The sequence below is a fragment of the Idiotropiscis lumnitzeri genome, chromosome 9, assembly GCF_059441095.1.
Source record: "Idiotropiscis lumnitzeri isolate Australia: NSW breed Sydney's pygmy pipehorse chromosome 9, RoL_Ilum_1.0, whole genome shotgun sequence".
NCBI lineage: Eukaryota > Metazoa > Chordata > Actinopteri > Syngnathiformes > Syngnathidae > Idiotropiscis > Idiotropiscis lumnitzeri.
Window position 1 is genome coordinate 236,301 of NC_142399.1, and position 12,291 is coordinate 248,591.

The 12,291-nt window shown below is 48.7% G+C and overlaps 4 protein-coding genes across 7 annotated transcripts in view; 1 reads left to right on the forward strand and 3 right to left on the reverse strand.

The window, feature by feature from the left end:
* Nucleotides 1–12,291, forward strand: part of shld2 (shieldin complex subunit 2) — a 38,829-nt gene that overhangs the window by 5,285 nt on the left and 21,253 nt on the right. For 3 of the 4 annotated variants that reach the window (XR_015845020.1, XR_015845021.1, XM_088304317.1), the window contains exon 11: nucleotides 57–247. Coding sequence is in view for 2 of the 4 variants with exons in the window: in XM_088304317.1 (XP_088160443.1) it covers nucleotides 57–229 (173 nt within the window). In the remaining 2 variants the exon portion in view is untranslated. Of the gene's footprint in view, nucleotides 1–56; nucleotides 1,299–12,291 lie in introns of those variants that run through there. The other variant, XM_088304316.1, reaches the window with a different exon arrangement.
* Nucleotides 1,159–4,613, reverse strand: LOC148329702 (uncharacterized). The gene is made up of 3 exons (XM_088304324.1): nucleotides 4,451–4,613; nucleotides 2,319–2,744; nucleotides 1,159–1,700 (listed from the first exon to the last, which is right to left on the reverse strand). Exons 1-3 carry the CDS (start codon nucleotides 4,485–4,487, stop codon nucleotides 1,648–1,650), a joined length of 516 nt encoding a protein of 171 aa, XP_088160450.1. The 5' UTR covers nucleotides 4,488–4,613; the 3' UTR covers nucleotides 1,159–1,647.
* Nucleotides 5,897–9,773, reverse strand: LOC148329703 (uncharacterized). The gene is made up of 3 exons (XM_088304315.1): nucleotides 6,642–9,773; nucleotides 6,122–6,460; nucleotides 5,897–6,049 (listed from the first exon to the last, which is right to left on the reverse strand). Exon 1 carries the CDS (start codon nucleotides 9,771–9,773, stop codon nucleotides 7,449–7,451), a length of 2,325 nt encoding a protein of 774 aa, XP_088160441.1. The 3' UTR covers nucleotides 5,897–6,049; nucleotides 6,122–6,460; nucleotides 6,642–7,448.
* LOC148329704 (uncharacterized) lies at nucleotides 10,180–12,216 on the reverse strand. Its single transcript, XM_088304319.1, has one exon. The coding sequence runs from the start codon at nucleotides 11,825–11,827 to the stop codon at nucleotides 10,196–10,198; it is 1,632 nt and encodes a 543-aa protein (XP_088160445.1). The 5' UTR covers nucleotides 11,828–12,216; the 3' UTR covers nucleotides 10,180–10,195.

A 12,291-nucleotide genomic window follows, 5' to 3' on the forward strand; every position in this document is an offset into this window, starting at 1 on the left:
TTGAGGGCTGCCTTCCCGTTGGCTCTTTTATGTTTTCTACTGGCTTTCATCTGCAGGCTCAGACGTGAAACACATCCAGGTGGCGGCGGCGAGGCTCCATGCGCTCCTGAGCCTTCCCAGTAAAGACGTGCTCATCGCCGTGCGCAGCCTCATTCTGCGTGACGAGAACAGCGCCCCCATCAGTCGAGAGTTAACGCTGCTCGACCTCCGCTTTCTCCCCGACGCGTGAACGCCCGGCACGGCTCAGGTCAGCTCGCGTCTTTTGTGAAGGATCGTTTTGCACCGACGGGTGAGGATTTCACGCGGGTCGTGCGAGAAAATGTTGCTAATGCTTCACAATGTAAGAACGCGCAATTAAATGACTGGCGTCCATTAATTGAGCGGCCAATTTAATCACACCATATTAGCTGTCTTCAAAATCATCAAGAAATTGCCTGAATTCATTTCTTATTCTACACATTGGGCCGCGTTTCAGAATACGACAAACGGCGAGGTTGCGAATGCTGAGCCGAGTTTGGAATCATTTGCTTTTATTTGGGTTGTTGAAAGTTTGTCTTCAGATGAAAATGTTTTTAAAAATGTGTGTGCGTGCGTGTATACAATGTGCATTGTTGGAATGTCACTGCAAAGTCAATATTTCCATTTTTGAAGCATTAATATGAATGATTTTAGTGATCTCAGTCGACAAGACAATTCTAGCCGACAAAGAAATTGTACTCTGACTCACGAATACCGACTAATCATTCGAAAATGAGCAACGTTCCCCGTCTCGTCATTTTCTGTATCGAGAAGAAGAGTGCTTCACAAAATGGCTGGCTTGGTGTATTTATCATTTTGGATTTTCTTTCCTATGATTACGTTCGCATCTTTGCATGCTTGATGCAAAAATGACTGATCGTGTTGAGAATTGAACCTTAGTTTTTTTTTTTGGGTGTTTTTAATCCAATTATTAATGTTCCCGCAGTAAAGCCAGGCATTTTTTGTGCTAATGTTTTGATAAATTGTTCCAAACATGAAATTTCAGAACAAATGTTCTGCCTGGAATTGCATATGGTCAGAATTTTCTTGCTGCTGTTCGGACGGAGGCCGCACTGCACCCCAAAAATGGCATCTGCGGCGTGAAATGTTAAAATATGGCATTTGGGAGTCAGACAAATGCAAAGTCTCCTGGAAGTTTTAATCTGGGAATTCCAAGAGGAAGTTAACAGACATTTTCACATTTGATACACAACTTTTAGAGTCCATGTGCACAAATTGCGCAAAAACGGGCATGAAAATAAATTGTTCAAAATTGTCAACAGGTACTCATTTCCTCTTCTGACTTGAATCATTTTCCAAGCTTTTCAATTATGAACGATCACGGGATGGTGAGATTGTGAACAACAGCCAGCTGGAGTCCGTCCGCTCACATTGTCATCACATCGCCGAGATGTTTTGCGTTCGCAGCAAGTTAGCACGGCGAGCTTCTTGTTGCTAAGCTACGTGACTTGAGGACTCTCAAAACAATGACATGGACGCCAACGGACGCATTGGAAGACGGTTGTTAAGGTTGCTGCGTGTATCGTAGTCGCTGGCTTGCCTGTTGACGAGCACAAGATGGCAGGTGCGTGGGAAGGAAGCAAGCCAAGCACTTTCTTCCCCGTTGCTCTACTTCCCTTTGGCCGTTTCTTCAGCCACGTCCATCAGATCGCCAAACAAATCTGATGGAAGACGAAAGGAGGTACAACCTGACTTTAAAATACACCATGGGCATTTCCTCATCAACACGTTTGCCAAAAGGCTCAACACGACTGTGACATGACATACGCGTGTTTGTTGCAAACATGCGTTCACGACCCCCGTTTTTGGATGCCACCAACCAAAGTTGTCGTTGTGAATGTCATCTTACTTGTCAACAAGTCCGCATTTTGTCAGGTTCCACATTTGAAAGCGTGTGCACCGCAAACGGACAGCCTTGACAGGTGCACATCTGCGCCACGATATCCACACAATCTTTCCACCCATCTAGTCACTCTTTCAAAAACCAAATCCGAGCAAGACTCGCAGGACCCTTTTCGCCCGTGGCGCGATCGCGTTGCCCAAAGTTGCAAACGTGGTGAATAATTTGAAACGTTTTGAGCTGCCAAACTCAACATGTGCAAAGAGGAGCTGAAATTGTTGAACTTTTCAAATGGCAGAATATTAAGGATCAGGATTGCATCCTTTTTTTAATATACCGCTGCAAGGTGACTTTTGTTTGCTTGCATGTGTGAATCTTTTGAGCGGAAATTGATGTCAACCCTGCCAAATGTTGAGTTGAAGCCGATGTCCACACTCACCTCCCTCACTTAAGCCTGGCCCGCCTCGCGCGCCACCGGCTCCAATGCCCGGTCCTCCGGCGCCCGGTCCTCCGGCGCCCGGTCCTCCGGCGCCCGGTCCTCCGGCGCCCGGTCCTCCGGCGCCCGGTCCTCCAATGCCCGGTCCTCCGGCTCCCGGTCCGTCTAGGTCGCTGAACAAGCCATCAAAGCCCGACCGCTTGGCCTTCTTGTCGTCGTCGTCGTCTCTGTCAAGGAATTTGGAGAAGAAGCTTCCCTTGTCGTCGTCATCGTCCTCTTTTCTCTTGTCTCCAAAGGAGAATAATCCTCCCTTGTCGCGCTCGTCCTCTTTTTCCTTGTCTCCTCCCAAAAAAGACATGAAGCCTCCTTTGTCCTTGTCTGTGCTTTTGACTCCTAAGGCGCTCTTGAACGCGCCTTCCACCATGTCCCCTGCACACAAACACCATTAGTGGTCTGCAGCGCCGGCGTGGGGACACACTGACATTGTGTCGTAACGTCGTGCGCAAGCCGGGCCCCTCGCTCAAGGCTCTCCATTTACACATTGCACAAACGCGACATGAAAGAGCAGCGAGGTGTGCGCATTGCCCCAAAACGGCAGCCGTCAAATTGCAAAGTGGGGTTGCAATGGTGACGACAACCTCAGTGCAATGCAACAGCAATTTTACTTATGGGATGATGGCTTGGGGGAGGAATTGACTTTTCTGTATTTTTTTTTCTTGTGCCTAAGAGACTCAAAAGGAAGGAGGCTTTTTAAAATTACCTTCCAAATTTTTGGCAGTTCATAGGGATTATATTTGATCATAATTGATTTTTTTAGTTTTCATAAAGTACGCTAACGTCCTTTATAGCTGCTTGCAGCTCTAGTTATTATTTTTCAAATCCTTTGATTGTATTAATGACACACAAACCGTGCACAAAAACTCCCCCAACTTTGCACTCTCATTGAGCCTGGTGAAATTTGTGGTATTTTAAAGTTTACAGAAAGGACGCATAGAAAATGGCTTTCTCGTGCCACCGAGCGTGACAATCCCGGTACGTTTGACCGAGGCCTGCATCTCTTGAAAGTCTGTCCAAAAGTGCCTTCAAATTGGGAGCACAAGATCATAACTTGATGTTTTGTCATCCTTTGTTCTTCGACGTGTGTCCAACTCAGTGAAGCTGACACGTTTCACTTCCAAATTTACACCAAGAATCTGGCACGTCAGGAAATTCCAAGAAGTCAAACGCGTCCAAATGGTGACATTTCAAACGGTATCTATCGCTTGCTGACTCAAAAATGACAAAAATGGAACATTGTTGGTGAGAAGAGCGGGAGAATAGTCAATACGCGTCTAAATCGTCAATCGGCAATTTCTTGTTTGCGGAGAATTTTGGAGGCTTTTGAAGCTGTTTTTCAGGAAATTCCACAAAGGTGGCGGCCGCTTGTAACGCAATGGACACAAATGACCTTTTAAAGATATGCAAGTATCATAATATTAAAGTCATGTAACTTGTTTACTTTTAATGACGTTTGGATCGCTCCAATGACAAATATGCCAAAGGGCAAAGTTCATCCCTCCAGTATAAAACTGCTGTACAATGTCAGTCTTGTCACAACCTCAGGGGAGCTCATCAGGGATGCATTCTCAAAATGCAATCTTGCGAAATAATTAGCATTTTCATTCATGTACCTGCAATGTGACCCTTTTTTTTCTGTAACTGACGATGGATGGATGGAACAAATGAGTTATTTTATTATTTTACTCTTCCATTAAGTCTAACTGTAACATATTCACTCATGTTACACGCACTAACTCAATCATTTCATTTGATCATCGTTTGTGATATTGAATAAAGTAACACGTTCACATTCATAAATGACTCAAAGTAAACCATTCCGGCAATCGGGAACAGATCTTGCAATGAAATATTTTTTTTGCCACGTGTGATAATGTAAACAAGTATTAGACGTTGACAAAGTTTTGCGTGTGTGTGTGTGCGTTAATGTGACCAAACCGTCGAGCGACATGTTTCTGAATGCGATACAATTCTGAAGATCTTTTGACTTGTTCCAGCGTGTCATGTCATGTGACAGCTGACAAAATGGAGTAGGCCAACGGCGCTACGAAGAAGCCAACGAGTTGTTTTCTACTCACCCACTTTTTCGCCAACCATCTCAGCCAGTTTATCCATCTTCAGCGTGTGCGTGTCAGGAGAGGTCAGAACTCTTACCACGACTCGCTTTGCTTATTGGCAGGGCAGGAAATGGGCATGTCCAAACCGGAATGACCGGCTCCACCTGTCACTCGCCTTGCCTGTGTGCGTGTGTGTCACCTGAAAGATTCGTCAACACGCTTTGGGAAGAATGTTTTCATTGGAAGTCACATAATTGTCCCGCATTTCATTTGCGTCACGTTGCTTCTCGCAATATTGTTGATTATCCGGTTTCATTGGCCCGAAATCTGCCTGCGGACAAAATGCTGCGTCGATTGCAACGTTTAGCATCTTGGCTAATTTGGCGTTTGGCAGCCTTGCTAATCCCGTGGCTTACCAAAACAAAAACAAAAAGTACAGTCTGTGTCCCAACGTACTCCAAAATGGGCGTACTGCGTGGGAACATTTGTGACATGTTAGTTGAACGTTGCATCATGTAGAGGACGAGCGGTTGGCGTGTCGTCCCCGCCAGAAAAGCGTTTCACGATGCTAGTTTGTTGTATGCACGGTAAAAACGCCGTCGCATTGGACGTTGCTCCCCCCTCCATTTCTACAAAGAATGGAAAAGGATTTTCAATAAGGAAAGACAAATATTGAAAGAAAGAGTGGGCCAAGGCAAACAATTGAATAAGTGCGACCAAAACAAGAAGAGCGTATTCAAGATTGGCAGCAGTGATGGTGCAAAAAAACAAAGTGCAAACATTTAGCTTGTTGAAGCGGAACTTAGTTTCAAACACGTGGAAGAAAACACAGGAGAGGATGAAAACGAAAATTGAGCTCAAAATAGATGTGCACAAGTGTCGAAAAAAAGAAAACTTCTTTACGTCGACTGCTTCCAGCTAGCATTTCCTATCGCTTCATGCATCATCGTTGAAAATATTAATACACACACGTTGGAAAGTTGTGCATGTTCACGGCCCGATGGCCGATCTTTCGGCACGTTTGCGGTGCTTTCAAAGTTTGCGAATGACGTCGATGAAGACGTGACGTTTTCGACGTCCCGCCACGGCCGGCTCACACAGCTCGTTGGAGACGTGTCGCTCTCAACCTGCCAACTTTTTGTGTTGCTGCTTTTGTTCAAGTTGAGACGTGTCAAGAAGGATTTTGGGAAATTGTCTTGAGCGCAGCTGACGATGGTCATGGAAGGCTCATGTTAGCCAAGTGCAGCGCACGTACGCTATGGGGCGCGATTACGTTTATTTTGAAGTGTGCCTGGTGGTCGTGTGCAGTATTTGTCAACACGGTGCAAGCTGCGTCTCTTGGCAGGGTCACGTACTTTTTGAAAGCAAAAACCAAAACGTTTTCTTTGTTTGAGTTCCAAGTCACAGCACATTGGTGTAATCGTGCTTTTCATCAGGCAGCCGAAAAAGTGAGGAGGCAAACTACTGTTCGTTCTTGGAACTGTTTTGGTTGGTTTTATTTCACGTCTTGTCACTTGTACACGTTCAGATGTCGTTTGAAGCAGTGGCGTGATTGTCGTGGAGGAGCTTGACAAGCACGTCGGCAGTTCTAGAAAAGATCACTCAGAGTTTTTGCAAATCCTGCGACAGAGGAAATGAGACAAAGTTGGTCTTGCGTGACAAATTCTTGTTTTTCTGGTGCTGACAACTCACCTCCTCCTTTGCTCTCATCGTCTTTGTTCCCACTGACCATGGACACGAGGTCTCCGGCGTCAAAACCTCCTTTATTGCCTCCACTGACCATGGACACGAGGTCTCCGGCGTCAAAACCTCCTTTCTTATCGCCTCCACTGACCATGGACACGAGGTCTCCGGCGTCAAAACCTCCTTTCTTATCGCCTCCACTGACCATGGACACGAGGTCTCCGGCGTCAAAACCTCCTTTATCGCCTCCACTGACCATGGACACGAGGTCTCCGGCGTCAAAACCTCCTTTCTTGTCCTCCTGACCATCCGCTCCTTCTCCTCCTCCTAGCTTGGATAGGAATTTCTCTGCAAAACAAGCAGAGCTTGACTTGTGTCAGTTGACTCCAACTTCACGTCACACTTGGAAATGATTGTTATTGTAAACCGGAACGGATTTGTCCCACTCAACACACTGGGTCGGCTCTCAAGGTTTAGTAATCAAAGTAGTCTACGCCCGTCTTGCAGGAATCGAGCAATATTCACTCACCTGCATGGCCCTTAGCCATTTCCGTTAAAAGCTTCTGGCCAATGTCTTCCATGTTGTTGACTGATGACAGGTGGAGGGAGGATGCTTGTTCTTATATTGACAAGGTTATTTGGACCAGCAGGTGACGCCCTGCTGAGGAATCAGGTGGGGCCCTGATGACTCACAAGCCTAACCAGTGTTACAGGTTGGTGTGACAACCAATACGACATTCACATGTTCGCCACGGTGGCTCATCAAGTTCACATGTTTTGAAGGACCCACACCTAAGGTGAGAAAAGTCTTCCGTCCACCCGTACGGATGCCTCCCGACAAGAGATGTTCCCTCGTCAGGAGAACCGCACGGCTTGGAGTCCTTCCCACCAGCCAGAGATTTCGAGTCCCCACATACCGGACAAGTCGGACCAGAGACTGCCGTCCCCGGAGGAATAACATTTCAAAATGCCACAAGAGCAAACAAAGTAGAACAGGCTCTCTAGCCTGTGTTTGTATATGTCAGCTGTCTAGAGCTTCTCCGTACGGTGTACTACTTCTTCAAATGTCTTGTTTCAATATAGATGAACAACTTCTAAAGTGTCCTGTCTTTAGCATGTCTGCAAGACAAATCTCCCTTAGGGATAGTAAAGTCAACTTGAACTGAACACAGAAGCTATTCAAGGTCAAGTGTGGGGCACTTTCCGTCCCACTTTGTGCCAGCACCCCAATGAATGAAATGGAAATTGTCCTGGAAATGAGCAAAGCAGCATCAGTGTCTGCAAAAAGATGATGGCACAAGCTTTGGTTCCGCAGATGACCGGAATGTTTTCACTGTTAAACGCTGGCACTGGTCTGTGAATCTGTTTCAGCATGTGTCGGGATTTCCTTCTTGCTGCTCGAGGCGCGTAAGCAGACGGTTCGAAAGAAAGCCCTGCGCGCAGCAGAAAACAACTTTAGTGTCCTGCGTTGCTGGCTTGCTTTTAGCGCTTCTAAGTTGACCATCAGCAGCTTCAGGAGGCTGTTGTCAAAATTGAGCTCATCAGACAGTAAGGCTCCCGGCAGCCGGCGCTTCCAGTCAAACTCTCGGAGGAGCTCCTTGATCACACCCTTCATCACCTTGTTGACGCTGTAAATGTCGGCCTCAGTGATGGCACACAAGCGCGGGTCCTGCAGCACCTTCTTGGACAAACGCTGGATGATTGGCAAAGTGTCGCGCGAGAGAACCACCCTCTTGTGCTTTTTTTGGAGGCGCGTCAGCAGCTGCACTATGAGCACCGCCACAAGCGACGTGACCATCTCCTCCAGAACGAAGGCCGAGCGGCCCGACGTCACATCTGAGGACGCACTCTTTGGCAGGGAAGCGACCGTGCTGCTGTGCAAACGCTTCTCCTGCACGGAAGGCGGCCGCAGGGGCGACGGCCAAGCGACGCGGATCACACCAGAAGGCGGAGTCTTTGCCTGGGCGCTGTGCGTCTCCAATGGCTTTTGGCTGATCCTGGTTTCCGTGGTGACCGTCTCTACCTGTGTGGAAGGCCGGCACACATTGTGAATGCTTGAGGTTGGGGTCTCGGGCCTGGTGTCGTTGCAGTCTACTTCCTGTTTCGGTTTTGGGATCACGGTTCCTGTGATGAGCGTGTCAATGTCGTTCAAGCAACCGTATACCTCATCGGCGTGGTTCTCCCTTGTCACCGGTTCCATCTTGAGCCAGAGGAGCAGTTGCTGAACAAACTTGGTAGCGGTGTCTTCTACGATCTTCTGCAAAACTTGGATGTTTTCCGGTTTTTCCTCGTCCACCTCCAAGATGAGTGGCTCTGAGAAGCGCCTCCACACTGCATCTGACTGGACCGTGGTCCGGTTAGTGGTCATGTAATGGTAGATTTTATCCGCCAAGTCGATCGAGAACTTGTCTGCTTCATGTCGCAGCTCGTCCACATCTATGCTCACACCCCCGGCTGGTAGCGCCACTTTGTGGAAAACATCCTCAAGGCCTGACTTGATTCCCTGGAAGCTGAGCAGATTATCGGCGTCTGGTGCTGGAGCCCCACGCCGGGAAACCTCCTCTTGCATACGCATGCGCATGCATCGACACCGAACCTTCTGCAGTTCAAATGTCAGCTCGCCAAACTTCTTTTGGCAAAAGTTCAAAAAGTGGCGTTTGCGAGAAGATTCATTGCTGCTGTTGGGTGACACGCAGGATTCAAAGAACTCACAGAGTTGATCTTTTATCAGCCCCAGATTGAAATGAGGCGTAGAAGAGCGACTGAGGCCTTCCTCCATCGGGTTGGGGTAGTGCAGGTCGTTGATGATGGTCTCCACAATTTCCGTTGCCGTTTTCTTAAGTTCGCGACTCGTACTTGGTGACAGGGACTTGTCCTCACTTTCGGTCCATTTGCGCAGAATGTTCATCACCGCCTCTGTGGTTTCTTCCCGATTGAAAACGCACACGTTCCCGCACTTTGAGTCACAGGGAGGTTCCTGTCTGCTCTTTTGGCGCCAGCACGGTCTGAAGCACTTTGTGTATAGCGCCATCTTGCTCAGGTAAACTTTGAGCGCACCACAGGCTAGCAGCACCATCTTGGCCAGAACTTCGATCTTGGTGAAGGTTCCCGGAATGTAGATGAGCGGCACCAGCTGGCTGTCGGTGCTGGCGGAAGACAACGTGTGATTGACCCTTTGCGAAATCTCTCTCTTGAAGAGAGAGTCCAGCTTTTGGGAGCTTTTGCTTCGCTGCTCCGGGACGCTGAGCGCAGAGGCAAACGCAGTGCTCAGGCCGCCTTCCACTTTGAGCTTCATCCTTTTCTTGTCGGCACTCTGAATGCGCTGCTTAAACTCCGGGATGATGACTCGAATGGTGTCGGCGCAGAGTTTCTGCGTGATGTCCGTGCACATGTCTGCCAGGATGACCTGCGTGGCTGAATCGATGGTTCCTGCGGCTAGCATGCTCCACTGCGCCGGCAGGATGCGCTCAAAGTATTTCTGCACCATCGGGAGAATGGCCTCCGCCTTAATGGAGTAGTTCTCCATCTCCATTGTTGTGCTGCCGTTGCTGTCGTCAAATTGTTGGCGGCTGCTCTTGCTGCTGCGAGAGCTTTGACACCTTTGTGTCATCACATAGCTCTTCATCAGAGTAGCCAACAACGGATGTTTTTGTGACCACATACTGATGACGTCACAAGGCTTTTAAACATGGAATCACTTAATTATGTCATTGTGTGGGATGCAGTCAATTATTTCCCTACGTAACTGTCGTTTTGCACTTACTACCGGGATTCCAACGCAATGTCCAGCTATTTACCAATTTACTGACCCCCGTCTGAGGGTTCTGACACTTGTTTCTGCTCTGGTGTTTCCTACTCCCTTGCTGGGCGACAACCTTCCCTTACTGACAGCCCTCACTGCGATGACGTCTTCATGTAGCCTGCATACTTTGACATCTTATTGGCTCCTGCCAGCGTTGACTTGCTTCCGTGATGAAATACCAACATTTTTCGCCGTTGTACATTTGTGACCTATGTGACACCTCTGTGACATAAAACAATTTTGTTATTTTCTCCTTGCAACTGTGTCTACACCAAAGGTTCCTAGCTCCATATTTCATCCGACAAGACAAACTCTTGGCCATGCTGCGGCCCGGGGTTTCCGATGTTGACTTGCATTCTTGTTGGCTGGTGTGAGGAAGCCCAAGCATAACGTTGAGAATAACTGAGCTCGTTGCCAGATTCCTCGTTCACGGGTGGGGTCTTTGGCCAAGGTCCGTCCCTATCTAGTAGACATGCTACCGGAATTTTCTGTGGGATCAAGGCACCACTGATGAGCGTGTCTATGTCATTCAAGCAACCGTAGACCTCATTGGTGCGGTTCCCCCTCGTCACCGGCTCCATCTTGAGCCAGAGGAGCAGTTGCTGTACAAACTTTGCCACCCTATCTTCCACCATCTTTTGCAGAACTTGGATATCCTCGGCGTTGTCCTCATCCACCTCCAAAAAGAGTGGCTCTGAGACGCACCTCCACACTGCAGCTGGCTGGACCGTTGTCCGGTTGGCGGTCATGTAATGGTAGATTTTGTCTGCCAGATCCCGTGAGAACTTGTTGGCTTTGTGTCTCATCGTGTCCACATCAGTGCTCGTATCCCCAGCAGGTAATGCCACTTTGTGGAACAGGTCCTCAACTCCTGGCCGGACTCCCTGGAAGCTGAGCTCAGTGTCGGGCTCGGGGGTCTGCAGGACGCTGCCAGGTAGGCAAATCTCTTCCTCCCAGCGCATACGCATGCAGCGACACCGCAACTTCTCCAGCTCAGAGGTCAACACCTTGAAAGTCTTTTGGCTAAAGTTCAAAAAGTGGCGTTTGCGAGAAGATTCACTGCTGCTTGTGCGCGACACGCAGGAGTCAAAGAACTCACAAAGTTGATCCTTTATCAGACCCAGATTGAAATGAGGCGTAGCAGAGCGACTGTGCCCCTCCTCCGAGGATTCCGGGTAGTGCAGGTCGTTGATGATGGTCTCCACAATTTCAGCTGCTGTTTTCTTAAGTTCACGATTTGTTCTGAGTGAGAGGGACTTGCCCTCGGTGTCAGTCCATTTACAGAGGATTTGCATCACCGCCTCAGTGGTTTCTTCCCGATTGAAAATGCACACGTTCCCGCACTTTGAGTCATAGGGCGATTCTTGTCTTTTCTTTTGGCGACAACACGGTCTGAAGCACTTTGTGTATTGAGCCATCTTGCTCAAGTAAACCTTAAGAGCACCGCAGGCCAGCAGCACCATCTTGGCCAGAACGTCAATCTTGGTGAAGGTTCCCGGGATGTAGATGAGCGGCACCACCTGGCTGTCGGTGCTGGCGGCTGTGGACAAAATGTGATTGACCCTTTGAGAGAGCTCCCTCTTGAAGAGAGAGTCCAGCTTTTGGGAGCTCTTGCTGGGCTGCTCCGGGACGCTGAGCGCAGAGGCTAGTGCGGTGCTCAGGCCGCCTTCCACTTTGAGCTTCATCCTTTTCTTGTCGACACTCCGAGTGGAGTTTTTAGGCTCTGGCATGATGACTCGAATGGTGTCGGCGCACAGACTTTGCATGATGTCCGTGCACATGTCCGCAAGGGTGACCTGCGTGGCTGAATCGATGGTCCCTGCGGCTAGCATGTTCCACTGCGCCGGCAGGATGCGCTCAAAGTATTTCTGCACCATCGGGAGGATGGTCTCCGCCTTGGAGTAGTTCTCCATCTCTATTGTTGTGCTGCTGTTGACTGTCTTTCGCCGGCTGCTCTCCCTCTCGTGTTTTAACGCTTTTGTGATGTCGTAAAGCTTCTTTTCGCCAAAGAAGACAACAACTTGCGACCTTTGTGACCAAATTAGTACCCACAATTCTCCATGATGATGTTCAAATGACAAACCTGAATTCGACGCAACATAAAGTTGGATATGCGGGTGGCTTGTGTGCTTGTGGCCGTGTCACACTTTGCAAGGTCGCGGTCTGTCGCGATCGACCTTACACTGGTCTCAGCCTATCTTTAGCTGTTAAAGAACGCGCTATACTGGGCCAGACGTGAACTTTTAGATTGACAACTGAAAGCCGCCTCCCGGTACCATTCATGAGCGTTGAGGTGTGGCCGACATGCAACTGCGCACGCATGGACTCTTGCTAACGCAGTCGGTCGTGTTCTACTCAATTCCTCTCGGTGGCGGCT